At 39.1% G+C, this 19,054-nt stretch overlaps 1 protein-coding gene across 2 annotated transcripts in view; it reads left to right on the top strand.

Moving 5' to 3' along the window:
- Positions 1-19,054, top strand: part of EPHA1 (EPH receptor A1) — a 77,033-nt gene that overhangs the window by 41,086 nt on the left and 16,893 nt on the right. For both annotated transcript variants that reach the window (XM_026720663.2, XM_026720662.2), the window contains exons 4-6: positions 4,459-4,849; positions 17,641-17,796; positions 18,287-18,622. In XM_026720663.2, the coding sequence (XP_026576448.2) occupies positions 4,459-4,849; positions 17,641-17,796; positions 18,287-18,622 (883 nt within the window). The remainder of the gene's footprint in view (positions 1-4,458; positions 4,850-17,640; positions 17,797-18,286; positions 18,623-19,054) is intronic.

The raw sequence follows: 19,054 nt of genomic DNA, 5'->3' as shown, positions 1-19,054 counted from the left end.
TCATAGATACACACACTGGTTTGTTCTTCAGACATAGTGAGTTAGATGCAGATAATTTTAAGTCAGGGAGAATGTAGCTGATGTGAACAGTAACTTGGTTTAGAAGCTGAGGTGCTATAAATTGGAAGGATCATGGCCTGTAATTTTGCCATGGTCGAAGATTTTCAGAGATTTTTTACAAAACCAAAAATGTCTTTTATAAAATAGTATCATGAGGTAATTCTAATCAATTTATCTTTGTAGATAAAAGAAGTTTTACCCTAAATAAAAGTGTTTTGCTCTAGAAGTTACATTCAGTACGTAGTCTCTACTTACTGATTGCCTTGTTTAGCAACCATTAGAAGTTGCAACACTTACAACAGTTTTAAAAAATCAGCTTTATGACCAGTCTTTACATTTCTGAGTACTACAGTGTCCTCTGGTCATATAATTGCCATTTGGGAAGTTTGCAACTGGCTTCCAACAAGAAGAATTAATGGAAAACATGGAAAATTGAAAATTAATGACTATGGTCATTCGGCAGAAGTGGAAGTGACATCATAAGTCCAGAAAGATTCACAGTTAGCTTCATTTTTATATGTAGCTCTGCTTCCCATAGAGAGCAAGATTATGGACTAACTCCCTAATTATTGCAGAGGGAAAGGTCATGATTTCAAACAAATATGTCAACGTAACAATGTATTTTGTTTATTGAAAATGGGTTATAGATAATTTAGGCTTAACCTTTACCTTACAAAATCTTATTAGTATTAGAATTTAATTTCTCTTGTTGGGCTTTATTGAGAATCACGTAAATGGCAATGACACTGAAGTTGCATAAAATGAATGCAAGATCAATACTATGACAAATAAATGTACTGCAATTAGAGGACTCCTTTCAGTTGATTGCTCAGCCTCAAAATCATAATGCAAGAGATGGCCTGTGTGTTTTTATTGGCTGATGTTTTTATTGGCTGATGGATGATGTTTGTTTTTCAACATCTTATATTATTGAAAGTAATTTTAGTTCAGTAAATAATACATTAACAAAGGAAAGAAAAACTATTGATATATCATCAAGGGGGAAATTAATTTTAAACTTACGAGCATCACACCAAAAATTGAACTTTTGATGGAAAAAAAAACATCAGAAAGCCACAGAATCATTCCTGGATAGGTAACTTTCCTTTCTAAAGTAGTTAAGTTAAAAATTAGATCCACAAAAAATAATATTTAAGAATTCATTTTATTTTTTCTGTTGTTTTATTTTTGTTGGAAATGATTTAAAATGCTTATACTTACATGTTTTTATATAAATTGCTAATTTGCTTCTGTAGTTTGATACATTACAATTTAAATAAATAAATTACCTTCAAAATAACTCAACAAATACAATTAGAAAGTTAAGTTAAATTCAATTGTTTTTTTAATTTTTAATTGAACTTTTAACTGACAAATTATTTAGTCATTCTTAACCCTGCATTAAAAATAGTTTTAGGTACGTACTGTGCAGATTTCTTAATCTTGACAATTTTAAAATGGGTGGACTTCAACTCCCAGAATTCCCCAGCCAGCATGGGGAATTGTGAGTGTCAAAGTCCATCCATCTTGAAGTTGACAAGATTGAGAAATACTCCCTAGTGGGCGGGATCTTGCCGTTGCTTTATATCCTGAGAATCAAAACTTGGGCAGGTAGATTATCTACAAAAGTGATATTTACTCAAATATGTACTGAGAGTTATATGTATATAATTTGTATCCCTTCATCAATAGTAAGATTTCTTAGACATAAAAAATACATGTAAGGATTTCTCTAAATATAATTGTGATTACTGATTCTCTAGTATTTCTTAAACTATGAGATTCTTTCAGACTTTGGATGTGGTCGCCGAGAGCCAAGAATCACTTCTACCTCCACCGACCTATTCAAAAACCAACCAAAGAGAGATGAAAGCAATTATTTAAAAATATTCACATGATCATTTCTCTCTGCATTAGAAGCAGCAGATGTCCTTGATGTATCCCTTCTGCCAACTCTGCCATACAGTAACCATCTCCATTTGAAAACAATTTTAATATTTTTGGCTTCTGCGTGTTTGGATATGATGACATTTTGAGTGACCCCTGGCATTATGTTCAGTCTTTCAAATAGAGTTCATGCATCTTTGTATTGGGGTATAATATGATTAGCTGTAATCATAGGGGGTTACTCTACTATACACATGATTGACAGAATGCCAGCATGTGATGAATTCTCAAACTGAACAAAGCACGCAGGAATCCAAATTTGGCTGCAGCCTTTCATAAAATTGCTTAGCATTTTAATGTAATGTTTCAAAATAATGTACTAATTCAGAGTACAAACCTACTCAGACATTCTCACCCATATGCCCTATTGAAGATGTTGTGTGACTTTCTGCATCATTGAAGCAGTGAATTTTAGTTTCATTGTATTAATGTTTTTATTAATCTAATGTATTAGATACACAACCTGAGGCCACACCCCACTCCAGGGCCTGTAAAAACCAGCTCTTAAATTTTATGTGTTAATGGGACAGGCATTCTGAGCGGAGAATAATCATTTATTCTCCTTCCCTGCCATCTTTGTTCATTTTTAAGTCAATCTGAGTATTAATATGTATTAGTTTAATGTTTTAATGTTTTTATTGGTTGTAAGATGTCTAGCCTAGAATCACCTCTAGGCAAGATGGGCAGTGTATAAGTTTAATAAACAAGTAAATAAAAACCATCTTAACAACATTTAATTTTAATTCAAGTGAGTGTAATCAATAATTCATATTTTTGTCTTGATCTACTGCTTTTCAAAGCGTGGCTCAGAAATATCTGCAGAAGCCACTTTCCAGGGGCTATTGAATTGATATTGATATTATGTCGTTATTATTTAACTTCCACACATAAAAGAACAATAACATCTCGAAAGCATCACTAGATATAGACTTGAATACTGAATTACTTTTAGATGGGAAAAGTACTAGAAACTCCCTGCACTTTTGCTTACTTGTCTGTTCAGCTGGGTTTTTTCCAAACCAACCAACTAAAAAAGGAAACAAGAGCACAAGAGCTCCCACAGCTGTCTTTCACTTTCCTACTCTTCATCAGCTTTTCAGAAATGGGTATGCTCACACCCTCTGAGCGGCTAATGGGTATTAGTACATTGTCAGAGCATTAGGCTCCTGCCCAGACAAACCCCCTGTCAAAACAGTAGCCCTGTGTTTAATTTTACTTGTTTTCATGGGATTAAATGTTAAGAATTCTCAAGAGCTATTAGTCACTTCTCGAAAGGGAGTGTCTATGTTTATAACCAGTGTTTTCCTGAATGCTCGTTCTTGAGGTACAGTATTCTTGAGGTAGAGCATAGGTGAATTCTAACCCTTGTTGCAGGTAAATGCTGGGCAGCATGGCCTCTGGATTTTGTCCAATAAAGCCCAGGTATAACAAGTATGGTCAAATAACTCCACTGGAGGTATCTTACTGATATTTTCTTCTAAATCTTTCCATCATTTAAATAAAAGTACTTGTCAGAACATGCCGGCCAAGGCTGACAAGCAGTTTTCATTGATGTCCTTTCTTGATTTCTTCACATGACACAGTATCATGTAGCCCGTATCTATTCTCTGCTTATTAGTGACATTCTACATTGGTGTATTTATTCAGTTCAATCCATTTTATTCTCTGATGTATATTTTTCAAATCAATTTTCTTTGGTATATATTTCTGATTACTAAAGAGCTCTATGCCATAATCAAAACAAAAAGAGAATGGCTGAATGTTTTTTTTTTATTTCTAGTTTCTTTTGGTATTGCAAGAAAGAGTTCCTATAACTAATGCAAACTGCTTGGATTATATGTAAACCTAAATTGGTTCTGAGCTTTCTCTTATTATGTCTGCTTTCTGTGTCAAGTGATTAATTCTATTTCAATACTGTTGTGCAACCTTTTAACGTGCTGTAGTCTTAAGGGATTAAATTTACATTTTTCTATTAGTCAGAGCTTTATTGTTGAATACACTATACTTGGTTTTATACCCTAGCTCAGCCTAGGCTATCATGATGGATATGTTGTGCCAAATTACTTGTTTTCCAAATAGCTAAGAAAATGTTGATATAGCTGTTTTTGAATGTCTGTTTTACTGCTGAATATTTTGTTCCAACAACCAATTTATATCTGATTTCTGCTAAACTATTTAGCAAATTCAAATTATGTCCTGAATTGATCTAAAAGTTAAGTAGGGATAGGTTGCATACATGAATTAGGATTTATAAAGAAAGAAAATATTTATGTATTTAAAAAAATAATCTGAATTTTAGAGACAAAGCTAAATTAAACTTCTCTCTCCCACATGCTTATTTTCCCTGCAAATATACTTAATTTATTTATGATGGAACTGCTACATTTCAGAAAGGGATTGTGTTTGGCTTCAAAAAGTTGCTCAACTGACTTAAACCCTTTTGCTTTCCAGATCAACACTGTGGCAGGCGACAACATTTTCACAGCTCGAGATGTTGAGGTCGGCTCGCTGAAATTGAACATGGAAGTATGCTCCATTGGGAAGCTACAGCAGCGTGGTTTTTATCTGGCTTTCCAGAACTCAGGAGCTTGCGTGGCCTTGGTTTCAGTGAGAGTTTATTATAAAACCTGTTCAGATACCATTAGTGGATTGGCCCATTTCCCAGAGACACTTTCAGGTGCTGAGGGTCTAACAGTAGTGCCTGGTGTCTGTCTGAAGAATGCAACGGAGGAGACAGGTGTTCCACCGAAGATGCACTGCAGTCCCAGTGGGGAGTGGTTGGTGCCAGTGGGCAGGTGTATATGCATCATTGGTTTTGAAGAGGTCAAAGGAAGATGTGTGGGTAAGTACCCAAAGGGGCAAACCTTGAGGTGGACTTGGAGGATTTTCCAATTTCTAGGTTGGAAAACATGTCCTTTTACAAATAAAAGATGTGGGAAGTTACTCGTGACATGGTTGGGGTACATTATCTGGCTCCCCTGGCTTTTAATGCATCAGATCCCCTTATCCCTTTTTGTTCCATTGACAGCAAACGTATTTGACATTTTACCCTTCCACTGCTTCTTAATTTCCTGCAAGGCTTGGGAACAGTTTCTAGGGTACCAGAGCACATAACTACTTGTCCACAAGGATTATGTCCTTAATGAAATGTTCATCAATTGGAATATATGTTATGAATATATATGAATAAGACCCATTGGATTTCAATACATAGAAGGGGATTTCTTAGCTAGAAGAGTCATCCTGTTTGGTCTCATCTGCTCCTGATGGATTTGAGAATGGAAGTCCCAGGATTCCCAGCAACTGAGGACTATCCTGGATGAAATTCTGAGAATTACACTGTCTCTGCATCATCACCATATGAGTTGAATTTCATTAATCCCCAAATGCATTGACCTTCCACCCCAAAGCCTCTTTCTTTAAAAAAAAAAAATCCTTCTGAGAGATAGTAATTTTTTAAATTTCTTTAAAAAGTCATACAAAGTTGTCTTCAGAGTTTCAAGCTCTTAAAAGAAAGCCATTATTATTTCAGTTCAGGTGGACCTTGACTTATAACCATTCATTTAATGACTGTTCAATGTTGCAACGCCACTGAAAAGTGACTTATGACCGTTTTATTCACCCTTATGTGTCCCCCATGGGTACATGATCAAAATCCAGATGCTTGGCTACTGATTCATATTTATGATAGTCATGTGTGATCACCTTTTGCAAGGATCATGTGATCACCTTTTGTGACCTTCTGACAAGCTGTCACTGGGGAAGCCAGATTCACTTAACAACCAGATTACTAACTTAATAACTGCAGTGACTCCCTTAACAACTGTGGCAAGAAAAGTCGTAACATGGGGCAAAATTCACTTAATAACTGTCTCATTTAGCAAGAGAAACATTGGGCTCACTTGTGGTTGTAAGTCGAGGACTTCCTGTACTGCCTTGCTAATAAATATTAAAATTCAGGACAACACTTTGAAAAGTAATTTAAAGTAGTTTCTGCTCCTCCCTCACTTTCATCACCTGTTACAAGACAAGTGTATTAAAAAAAAAAACTTGGACAGCCAATGGACTGGAGATACACGTTGCTTGTTTTTGTCTCAGGGAGTTTCCCTCTGGTGATAGAAAAATATTTCTGTTCAAACTTTCCAAAAATGTCATCTGTAAATGGGAAAAGTGGAAAAAAAGAATAACCTATGAAAAAGGGTTACTGAGAGGCTTTGGAACATATATTTTTTTAAAAAAAAAACAAGTAGGGAGGGCATGACAGAAAGAAGGAAGGAAACTAATCTGATGAAAAGGCCTATATATGTCTGTGTTACAATATTAGAACCAGGATCATCATGTAAAGGTGAATTGTGTTGCATTCAAGACAAATGAAAAAGTACCTCTGAAGCACACAAGAACTTATGGAATTTCACCAGATGTAGCAATGACCACAAAAGAAGTTTAAACAAAATTCTAGAGGGTAAGATTTCCAGTCACTACTAGCCAGGATAGCAACAGCAATAGCACTTAGACTGATATGCCACTCTATAATGCTTTACAGCAGGGTCTCCAACCTTGGCAACTTTAAGACTTGTGGACTTCAACTCCCAGAATTCCTCAGCCAGCAAAGCTGGCTGAGGAATCCTGGGAGTTGAAGTCCAAAGTCTTAAAGTTGCCAAGGTTGGAGACCCCTGCTTTACAGCATACTCTGAGCAGTTTACAATGCCAGGGTATTGCCCCCAACAATCTGGGTTCTCATTTTACTGACCTAAGAAGGATGGAAGTCATCCTTGAGCCGGTTAGGAATTGAACTCCTGGCTTTGGACAGAGTAAGCCTGCAATATTGCATTCTAACCACTGCGCCATCTATTCTCTGTAAAATCAAAGGAAGTGTGCCTCTGAAACTGCAAAATTGGAGTGGAAAGAGATTCTCCCCTTCCTGTTCTGTTGGTGAGCTTCTCATAGATCATAGTCAAAATGCTAGAAAACTAGAAAAGTTTTATCTGATATACAGTCGTTGTTCTAATAATTGTATTATTCTCATGCAAAGAAGAGGTGTATGGATGATACACCCATAATGGTAACTTCCCAAGATGCTTCCTTTTAGAATGTTTTACAGCATTGCCTCCTTCTAGAGGCTAACTTACAACTCTTGGAAGTTCCTGGGCAACTACTAAAGCTCCATGTTCCTTGGTCTAATTTGCCTCCCTGCCCTTGGGACCAGAAGAAGAGCTGATAATTTTTTCCAACCTAGGATTTTCCCTTCCCTGTTCCTCTTCCACAGCTCAGCCAGTTTTTCCACTTAGCTGCTACTATGACTGCTTTCTCCCCGCCTCCCTGGGTTGTGAACAGTCTGCTGGAATGGGATAGAGAATCCATCCTGCCCAGGCAGGTCCTCTCTGACTGCACTTACCCAAGTTGTAACCGGCATGCTGTTGCTCCTTAGCAATGTTACGTATCAGTAATGAAAAAGGGGTCTTCCAATTGCAGAGAGGAAAGAATGAGAGTGCTGCTTCTCAGGTTGATGAGGAGGCAAGTTTAGGGGGTGAGGGGAGTGAAAAAAGTTTTAAGAGAAAAAGTCATCACTGGAATAATAACCATTGCTAGCTCAAGATAGAGCCAATGTGATAATGAGAAACATTTGCATTATATCTACTGTACAAACAAGAAACTGGAATTCATAAAGTGAATTGGTTGTCTATGCTTTATAAGAGAAGAGGTAACAGTTCCATTGTGTTTGGGCCCTAGCTAGCAGGGTGATGGGGACAGGGGAGATATTTAAGCTTCGTACATTGTTCCCTTCTATTTTTTCTTGATCAAAGGATATGGCTGCTGTTTGTTCAAGACAGTGCTGCCATGGATACAAATCAAGTTACATCTTCTGGGCACTTTGGTTTTAGTGGCAAGGTGCAAAATGCCTCAGTCTATGTTGCCAAATAATGTTTGTGTGGTTTATTGATCATCTACACATATTGGTTTATTGGTCATCTACACATGCAGCCCTCCCTTAGAATCACAGCTATGTTGCTTGAGTGCCGCACTGGAATTTTCAAAAAGTTGTCCATGTCCAACATGGCAGGAAATGCTTCTCTTTTTCTCAGAAAGAATTCTTGGTTTTAACCAAGCCCTTCTAAGGACTAGATAGACAGACAGACAGCGTCTATATATCTTTGGATGCATTCATAGTCCAAAGTAGTTTTAAATATTACCTGATGCTGATTACAGATAAAAATAAAATAAATTTGAACTAAATTCTTCTCAAAGTCAGGGCTTAAAACAAACTTTAATGGACTCACCCAGTGTTGGAAGCATGCCAGGTATATATGCTTTTTGGCCTTTATTCAAAGATCAGGATGGGGTTGTCTTCAAATAGGATAAAGAAAAGGCTAAAAGGGACAGCTCTGGTCTTTGTTCGATTTGCATGAAAGATGGAAATGGGAATGCTTGAACGTTAACATGCATTGCAGTTGAGAGAGGACAACTTATCCTTCATCTTGCCAAGAGAGGGAAGTTGTAAGGATTAGTCAGACGTCATACATGTAAAATGCTTGTGAGTAAAATCAATCATTATTCTTTTAAATACCTGCAGCCAAATTTTGAGCAGACTTTTGTGGCCTTCATTATCCAGATTCTGCCCTACATTTACTTCATTATCTCTGTGGGTAAAGGACAAGAGAGAGAGAGACTGAAATACGTAGGATATTTTATGGAGTAGTCTGTCTAGAAGGATGGCTGATGGTGCTGAGAAGGGCTGAAGCCACAAAGAATCAGGAAGAGGCTGGTAGCACCTTTTCAGTTCATTTCAGTTCAATTTAATAAAAACTTCTATGAATTTTGGCTATCATAGACTGTCACAAGTCTTCTCCTGCAGTGTAGCAACAAAGGAGAACCTATAAACTATTTGTTATCTTTTTAAGAGTATTTGGGAGCTCTTTGATCTTTAAAAATACTGGCAAATTCCTAAATTACATAGGGTGAACAATGAATTGATTTTACTTCCAGAGGTACAGATAATCCTCAACTTACAACCATTTATTTAGTGACCATTTAGTGAAGTTACAACAGGACTGAAAAAAGTGGTTTATGGTCATTTTTCACACAACCATTTCAGCATCCCTGTGGTCACATGATTAAAATTTGGATGCTTGGTAATTGGCATGTTCTTATACAGATACAGATAATCAGAGTTGGAAGGGACCTTGTAGGTCATCTAGTTCAACCCCTTGCCCAAGCGGGAGACCCTACACCATTTCTGACAAATGGCAGTCCACTCTCTTCTTGAAAGTCTCAACTGATGGCGCTCCCACAACTTCTGAGGGCAAGCTATTCCATTGGTTGATTGTTCTCACTGTCAGAAAGTTTCTCTTTATTTCCAGGTTAAATCTCTCCTTGTTCAGTTTCCATCCATTATTCCTTGTCTGGCCTACAGGAGCTTTAGAAAATAGCTTGACCCCTTCCTCCCTGTGGCAGCCCCTCAAATATTGGAAGACCGCTATCATGTCTCCCCTGGTCCTTCTCTTTACTAGACTAGCCAAGCCCACTTCCTTCAACTGTTCCTTGTATGTTTTAGCCTCCATTTCCCTAATCATCCTGGTTGCTCTTCTCTGTACTTTTTCTAGAGTCTCAACATCTTTTTTATAATGTGGTGACCAAAACTGGATGCAGTACTCTAGGTGTGGTCTTACTAAGGCTTTATAGAGTGGTATTAGTACTTCCCTTGATCTCGACTGTATCCCTCTGTTAATACAACTTAGGATTGCATTAGCTTTTGGGGCGGCAGCTGCACACTGCTGGCTCATATTTAGCTGGTTGTCCACAAAGACTCGAAAAACCCTTTCACAGTTACTGCTATTAAGCTGGTTTCACCCAGTCTATATGTGTACTTTTGGTTTTTCTTGCCTAAATGTAGGACTTTTTTTTCTCTATATTGAATTTCATTTTGTTAGATACCACCCAGTGTTCTAGTCTGTCAAGATCCATCTGGATCTTGAGCCTATCTTCTTGGGTGTTAGCTATTCCTGCCAGCTTAGTATCATCTGCAAATTTGGTAAGTTCCCCTTCTATTCCCTCATCTAAGTCATTAATGAAGATATTAAAGAGTACTCAGCCTAAGAAGGAACCTTGTGGCACCCCACTGCTTACTTCCCTCCATGTAGTCTTAGACCCAGGACTACTCGTTGAGTACGGTTTGCCAGCCAGTTGTGAATCCATCAGTGGTGGTGCTATCTGTTCCACTTTTGTCTAGCTTACTAAGAAGTACCAGGTTGTGGTCTACTTTGTCGAATGCCTTGCTGAAATCTAAATATATTATGTCCACAGTATTTTGCTGGTCTACTAATTTAGTCACTGTGTTGAAGAATGAAATAAGATTGGTTTGGCATGATCTGTTTTTAACAAACCCGTGCTGACTGCTAGTTATTACTTTACTTGTTTCTAGACGTTGGCAGATCTGTTTTTATGATAATTGCAAGGGGCCATGTGATCACCTTTTAACAAGGGAAGTCAATGGGGAATCCAGATTCACTTAACTATGTTAGTAACTTAACAACTGCAGTGATTCACTTAACAATTGTGGCAGGAAAGGTTGTAATATGGACCAAAACTCACTTAACAATTGTCTTGCTTAGCAACAGAAATTTTAGGCTCAATCATCATCCGAAATCAAGGCCTACATATATTAATAGGGAGGATAAACATCCTTTGATAAAGTACATGTATTTCCAACTTTTGGAAACCCCCTGGAGAATACAGTAAACATTCAGCTAATATACTTGTTGATTATGTATTTGTTGGACTTGCTTTTGTTTTAGGATGGTTTTGGGCGTTCTCCATTTCCCTGGTTTGTATGCTTTTCTCTTTCACTGTCAGAGCTATGAGAATATGCTTCCTCATGCCACTGAAACTTTCTCTGTCTCGGCAAATTTCATATCACGCTCACACTTGTCAATATTCTCTTGTTTCTTTCCTCACTCTTCTGATAAATAGAAATGAAAGCTGGGGCTCTCAGAGAACTTTATTCAGGCCTGCCATTAGGAATGAAGAGATCAGTTTGTTTCTGGAATTGGCCAGTTGGTTCATACATCCATCTGCTCCATCCACTTTCTGCATTTGTTTGCTTTCTACCCAACGGGGGGAAAATCAGTACAACTTTTCTTTTTTTTACACAAAATCTTTCTGCACCCATTTCCCCTCAGATAGGCACTTTTGTAAACACAGTGTACTAAAATTCACATTTTTGTGCTTTTCTTTTGAGCCAAGACCTGTATCATGCAATCCAAATATTTGTTTTTACTAAAAGAGCTTGGCCTGTGATCCCAGGAAGGGCAAATCAACCTCTTTTACTTAAAGTCAAACAAACTTCTTGAGCTGACCTAACTACTAGCACGTTGTAGAACTTTGGCACAGAATATTTACAGCCTCAGCTGGGACATTTCCTGTGGTATAGATAGCAAGGCCCTGAGTCAGAGTCATCTGTGGTATTTCACCTGTAAGAAAGAGGATTAGCTCAAAGTTTTGTGCCTTCCCTGGCATGATATTAAATGAATGAGAAATTCTTCTGGGGGTTCTAGAAGATCAAGGGAGCAGGTCATTTGCTATGAACATTGCTTTGACCAGTCCATGACCCGAGGAAAGGGAGGAATGATATACCATTCCATTTCTTCTTGATCTTCCATTCCGTTTCTTCTTGACCTTCTGTAGGGAAGCCCAGAAAGTTTCAACTGAAGTATCTCCCATGTGAGACATAGATCAGGTTGAGATGTAGACCAGGTTGTAGGGATTGACACCCTTCAAATGACTGCATAGCTCAGGGAATGGTTTCTGTCATATTGCACATGTTTTCTTCCACAACATACCTGAGCTGGGCATAGCTTGCTATGAGGGAACAGAGACCACATGATGATTTCACAGGGACAATTCTGACTGGCTGATTGGCCTTCTCTCACTAATAATGAAACATTTTTGGCTCTGGCTGAACTTGGGTGGCAGCATCTTTCTCTCCCTTCAATTTAATGAGCCCATACAAGCTCGTTAAGATAATTGCTGGGTGGTGGTAGCAGTTGAGCTGGTGCAACTTCTGCCTCCCCCACAAAGGGGAGGGGTGTCTCACGGCCTGTTATTTTCCCTCACCAAATTGCAACCAAATTCCCTCTGTCTGCCTACCTTCCTGCTGTCTTGCATCTCACAGGGGCTCATCCACCATTCCAAAGTCAGAAAGAAATGCAGTGACTATCAAAGTACGAATCCAGAGAAGTTCTAAGATAACTCACACTGTATCACGAGGAAGTTCTGGCAGTTAGATTTCCAATTTCTGCTGAGGGAGCTTCCCTTCAAACATTCACTTATGGAGTTATTCGATGTACTTTTGAAAATATGAAAGCTTGACTATGACAAACATATTTGCAAAACATGCATCAAGCAAGAGTCTTCATTGGCTGTCAGTTCACTGAATGTGTAGTGTGGGAAGCCGACTATATTATGTGCAACTATATTATGTGCAACCAAACCAGCGAGGGGTATTTATAAAGAAGCATTACTCATCTTAGAGCAAGGTGGCTCAGCAACAGCACAACACCCATCAATTTATTCCTTCCTCCAAGGAAATCAGACTGTCTGCTCTGAATTAGTCCTTGCCTATTCATATTAGAAATAATTAATCCTGGTTGATGAGAGTCCCGATCCAGGAAAACAGAGGACAATTGGGGGAGGGGCTGAAAGACAAGTGTTTTCTTGCACCTGATTCATTTCAGCTTCTGCAACGTGCCCAAACTGTGATGTAATCACCTGAACCCCTTGCATCTTAGACATGAATAACTTCTCTAATAAAGGAGAATATTTGTAGCTCAGGGTTGACCTGAGGGGTCCTTGGTGCTCTCTGAGCTTGCTTACATATAGACAGATTTAACCATAGCTTCAATTGGGAAAATGTGACCATCCTAGACCAAGTCAAATCCAAAAACGCCAGGGAATTTCTAGAAACCTTGCACTCTGACAAATCAGCCATCAATAGATACATTAACAACATCTATAGACTATGCAAAAAGAGACTATCACCCAGCCAAAGAGGAACAAAAAGACCCAAGCACCTCTCCACCAGCATTCAGCACCCTGATCGCATAGATTAATTCCAAGGTTAACATCAGAACAACAATCAAGTAAACCAGTGGTGAGATTCAAAAATGTTTACTACCGGTTCTGTGGCTGTGGCTTGGTGGGTGTGGTGAGGCTTGGCAGGTATGGCAGGGGAAGGTTACTGCAAAATCCCCATTCCCTCCCCACCCCACTAACCTGCTTTCCAGCTCTGTTCTCCTGTGCAGAGCAACAAAAGAAGACCCAGCCAATCAGCTGGGACTCAATGGGAGGCAGAGAATGGATGGGGGTGGGGCCAGTCAGACGTGGCATTTGCCGGTTTTCCAAACCACTCAAAATTTCCACTACCGGTTCTCCAAAACTGGTCAGAACCTGCTGAATACCACCTCTGAAGTAAGCAATGCCCAATCAAGAAACTGCCAATGAAGCCAAAAGCAAACAGCCCAACCAAAGGATCTCTAAGATCCACCCCCACCAACACTGACAGGGCAAGCCACCAGAATATAAACTGTCAGCAAACAGCGCTCCTCACTAGCACCGAAGATGTTACCTAGTTTGGGTAATGAAGCATCTGAAAGAAAACAAACAAGCTCAGAGAACATCAAGGAGCCCCTCATGAGTAACTTCTCACTGAACAGTTTTCATGCTTGATGATCTAGGAAAGGGGAAAACTTTCTGTATAGAAGGATGAAAAACAAGAATGGTCCTTGCTGCCCTCTATATTAGCACGGGGCTGGAAACTGAGGGGAAAAAAAACTCTTGGAAGAAGACAGTGGTAAGTTCCTTCAGTATAGGTAGTCCTCAACTTACAAGTGACCGTTCAAATTTACAACGGTACTGAAAAAAGTGACTGGTGACCATTTTTCACAGTTATGACCTTTCTAGCATCCCCAGGGTCATGTGATCAAGACTCAGATGCTTGGCAACCGGTTCATATTTATGGCGGTTGCTGCGTCCCAGGTTCATGTGATCACCTTTTGTGACCTTCTGACAAAGTCAGTGGAGAAACCAGACTCACTTAACAACCAGATTACTAACTTATCAACAGCAGTGATTCACTTAACAACTGAGGCAAGAAAGGTCCTAAAACGGGGCAAAATTCACTTAACAAATGTCTCACTTAAAAGAAATGTTGAGCTCAATTGTGGACATTATGAACATATCTATGTGATCATCAAACAAGGCCAACTGCAGCAGTAGTCACTGACTTCAAATTGGCAGCTGTGAGCAAGCAAACCAATCCATGCCCCCTTTTAAGGTTTGTGTTATGCAACCAACACACATTAAAAGGCCTTGTCAGCCCACCAATATTAAGCCAATGACTTTTTTCTGTGGAACAAATGACTGGGAGCTTGAGGGAGACTTTTAATGTAAGAAAGAAAATTTAATTTCAAATCAAAATGAATCGATCTGCTGTTTTTCTTGAAGGAAACGTAATTCAATTCTTTGGAGTCACATTTGCATTTAAAGGCATAGTTTTCGTCCTTCGGTGATAATAAGAAGAGAGCCAAGTTAGACCAAAAATTAGAAGGAATCTCATACAGCTCCATAATATGATGAAGTGAGTTGTAGCTCACGAAAACTTGTACCTGTTAATAAGATTACTTAGGCTGAAAATGCAATATGAGATTCCTTTAGGCCCTTTCAATGAAAATACTTGGCCTCATACTTGCCATTCATTATAGTATTGGAAAGTAGTTTTAATAACCATTATAAAAACTTTAAAAAATTAATGGACTTGGGTTGAAAAAAAAATCCAATATATTTACATTGGACTATATCTATAAAGGAAAATCTACCTTCCTATGGCAGGTGCTGCCACCTGCTGTTTTTAATTTATTTATCGTCCAAGGGCATGTGTGGTGTAACCTTCCCTAGCTTCATTCCTTTCCCTCCCCCTGGTGACATAATCCAGCTGGAACCTGTTACTGATTTTCCTTTTTCACCTTTGTTGCCTCCTTCCACAGGTCTCCAGCACTCCCTTTAATGCCACCCACATAACCATTATTCTCCTCTATTTTGTGTCTGCAGAAATAACATAGCCAGATCTGTCATGGCAACTCTTGCATAATGAGTAACAAAGCACATCAGGTCACTTAGGAAGGGATGTGGGGAAATGCTCAGATAAATCCATTTCTCAGACATTCATGCCATGATGCCTTTTGACACGGTGGGTTTGAGAAAGCCAGTGGAAAAGTTTTGGGTGGGGACAAAAAATTGGCAGCAATTTTCGTTTTTCTGATTCTTTCTTTCTCCATGGAGCCATTAGTAGCAGCTGATCTTTTTTTTAAGGTGGGGCATAGAAATGTGAAATTCAGCTCAAGGGAGAAAGAAGAATACTAAAACAATATTCACGGATTATTGGCACTTTTGCATAAAGTGATTCCAGCTGTTAGCCAATTTCTAAGTTAACCACTTTGAAGCTAGTTTTCAGTAGAAATCACTAGATCTGTTGATTGAAGGAGTCTTGCCTTACCCTTCTTCTCAGCTCCTGAGCTTCAGCAGCTTCCAACAGATTAGATAAGGGCGATTCTGGTTTGACAGCTTAGTAGTTCCCCTCTGCTGCCACCCCCCACTCACAAATAGCTCAGGCAAAGATAGCAAGTGTGAAAATTGACAAAAGTCTGTCAATTTCCCATTTTTGTAGGCAGTGGCCAAACTATTACAAGGGTCCAGGCTGCTTAGGGATTTTTTAATTTCATTTCCTTCCTCCCTCCCTCACTTTTTGGGTAGAGAGGCAATAAGGATACTGCAGGATCAACAACAATGATTTTTTTCCAGCTTATTCTCTGGGTTAGCAAAACTTCACATCGTTGCAGGTGACTTGGAATTTGCCTTTCAGTTAATGGGAAGGAACGGTAGTGTAAAAGTGGCAGAGAGAGAATAATACAATATCTGGTTTGATCATCGCCTGGAACAGCCCCAGTCTAGATTGTTCCTGCATGGGGCTTCAAACTGAATTCGTCCACACCATTACAAATGACTCCCAAGTTCTCTGAGGCTTTAGAACGGGGCTGTTGCCTGCAGAGTTTGAAGATTTTTTATTTTATTTTTTGCATTCATGAGAATTAGACATTTTCTCTTGGAAAAAGATGAAGCAGTTTCTGACTTGGAATGTGGCAGAAACAAATAATTAAACCTTCCCTCTCCTCATGCACAAGTTCTGATGCAGACAAAATGTCAGGACTAACCTCCTGACATATTTCATATGTAATTTAGTCCTCAGTTGAACCCAATAAATACTCTAGGCCTGTGATGGTGAACATATGCCATGCATGCCAGAAGTGGCATGCAGAGCCATCTGTCTGGGCACGCCAGCCATCGCCCATTGCTCTTCTGGGTTCTGGCACATGCATGTACGTCTTCTGATTTCAAACTCACATGCGTGTACGAAGACCAGCTGGCTGGCCAGCTGGTCTTAGTGCATGCATGTGCATTAGAAGCCGGAAGACCAGGTGGCACTGCTCTTCCGGTTTCCGGTGCATGCATGTGTGTTTCAGCACTCAGTGTCTTTTCAGTGCATGCGCGCTCCCATTTCAGCACTCGTTGCTGAAAAGGTTAACTACCACTGGCCTAGGCTTATTCTGCATTCCAAAAGAGCGTGTAGATGTAAACAGGTTTCTCATCCAAATTGGACCCCATGATTATCATCCAATGTATATGTACTATTTAAATGAATAGATAAGTTTTTATTGCCGTTCCATACCAAAATACAAAGAAGTAATTCAATGTCACCCATAACTTATAACAGTTTACAGTAACACCAGGACCAAGGAACTTTCGTATTTGGTATAAGTGCAACCATATTCTGTTTAGCTTAAGTTGGTGCCTAGCTTCCAGATAGAAACAATAAGGCTTAGCAGCTTGGATTACAGTTTTTGGTACTAGGCATCCAGAAAATAGATACCATCGTAACATAATAACATTTTAAGCTTTATTATAATATTATAATAAAACTGGAAGTATGGCAGTATCAGAAAGTTAATCTAAAGATCTAAAGAATGGGGATAGCTGGGAAACGCTGGTACAAATATTAATTTGAATTATATTAAAATAATTTAATTCTCAATTTCATAATATTCTTTGATTATGAAAAAAGAATCTGTATTTTTAGCAATAGAACAAACAATAGAACTAAAATTAAAATTAACGTAGGACAAAAATAAAAATAAAGTAAATATTAACTTGTGATCCTGCCATTCATTTTGGGTCCTGAATCCATTGATTTTTCAACCATAATGCTTGATATGCTGTTCGAATCCTAGTGTGATGATCCTTGAGCCAACAGAAATTGTACAGCCTGTCTATAGAACTTGTAGAAGCTAAATTATCGTTTATCATACCTAATAAGTTTAATAACAAGGATTTTTTAAGTGAAATTCACCACGACTTAAAAGTACAAAAATAGCTAATTATTAAGCTGCCTTTTAGTTCTAAGATAAGATTCCATGAGTTTGGGTAAGATATTATTTCTATCATGTCTATGACTGTGGACTTTGAAAGCTAATTTGGGTATAGCAATAACCTTGGAAGGTGTTCATGAGGTGCTTGTCTTTTGCACAGCCTGCCAGCCTGGATTCTATCGTCACTCTCTAGAAATGGAACAGTGCCTCAAATGTCCTCCCAAGAGCTTCTCCCGTTCTCCTGCTTCTACAAGCTGCCCCTGCATCCAAGGCTTCTTTAGAACATCCACGGAGGATCAAACTGTGGCCTGCACAAGTAAGTCCTCCAAGAAGGGAGAACAGGCCTCCAGGCAGGGAAGATGGTCCTTGGGAGAGTGAAGCCTTCACATCTCTTGTAAAATGCAGATGAAAATGTGGTGGAGCTGCATCACTGTATTGATATCTGTCTGTTTTACCTACTCCCATTTCTCTCCTGGTGGAGGTCTCAATGCTTTGGCGATATATTGTAAGGTGAAGATGTGTGTCCAAGGCACAGAGATGCAACCCAGGCTCCCTTCCCCTTGGTATTTTAGGCTGAGGATCTCATCATCCTTATTGATGTTGAAATCTACTGAACATATTCTGTCCAGTGCTTGTGGGTAAACTGTGCCCAGTGGAAAGAACTCATAGTATAAATATGAATGGACGTCACCACTGCAGAATCTCATTATTTATTGAATATATGAACTAAGAAAAGTTTAAAAACTGTGAAACAGGATTTTGCAGGATGGAAGGATTAATACACTTTCTTCTCTTTGCCTTTCCAGGTCCTCCTTCTGCTCCACGCAATCTCAACTTCTCCCTTGCGGGGACACAGATTTCCCTTTGGTGGCAGCCTCCCCTTGATCGGGGTGGGCGCCAGGATCTTACTTACAATGTTTCCTGCCAACGTTGCCATTTTCTGGTGTGCGAACCTTGTGAAAGTAGTGTGACTTTTTCCCCCAGTGCTTTAGGACTCCCCAAACCAAGCGTGATCGTGGATGGTTTGGAAGCTTACACCAATTATAGCTTCACTGTACAGGCTCATAATGGAGTATCAGGACTCAGCCCTGCCTCACATAACAGCACCAGTTTCCCCACCTGGGTGTCTGTGGGCCATGCAGGTGAGTTACTACAATGAGTAAGGAAGAAAGATGTGGCATTCTCAGGAAGTGAGCAACCAAAGCTGAAGTAGAGTTGAATTATAGTTCTTGTTGTGTTCCTTATGCTAGCTAAGAGCAGCCAGCTATGTGTACAAAGATTCTCAGTCATCCAGGTCATGGTTGAAGAAGTTTCTTGGATGAGAAACAAAACATTTTCAAAGAAAAGAAAGAAAAAAACAAGAAAGTCCAGTTGCCTTTTGGAAAAAACACCTTTGGTAATACCAAAGGTGCTTTTTCAAGAGGCAACTAGACTTTCTGATTTTTCTTTGAAGACGTTTAACTTCTCATCCAAGAAGCTTCTTCAGCTCTCCATAGACACTTTTGGTAATACATAAGATGAGGGCATGTGTTAAAAGTGATTCTCTGACTCAGTACTAGTGTCAACCATAAATT

The sequence above is a fragment of the Pseudonaja textilis genome, chromosome 2 (assembly GCF_049901715.1).
Source record: "Pseudonaja textilis isolate UNSWEBS1 chromosome 2, rPseTex1.2, whole genome shotgun sequence".
Lineage (NCBI taxonomy): Eukaryota > Metazoa > Chordata > Lepidosauria > Squamata > Elapidae > Pseudonaja > Pseudonaja textilis.
This window is presented reverse-complemented; position numbering and strand designations above follow the sequence as displayed.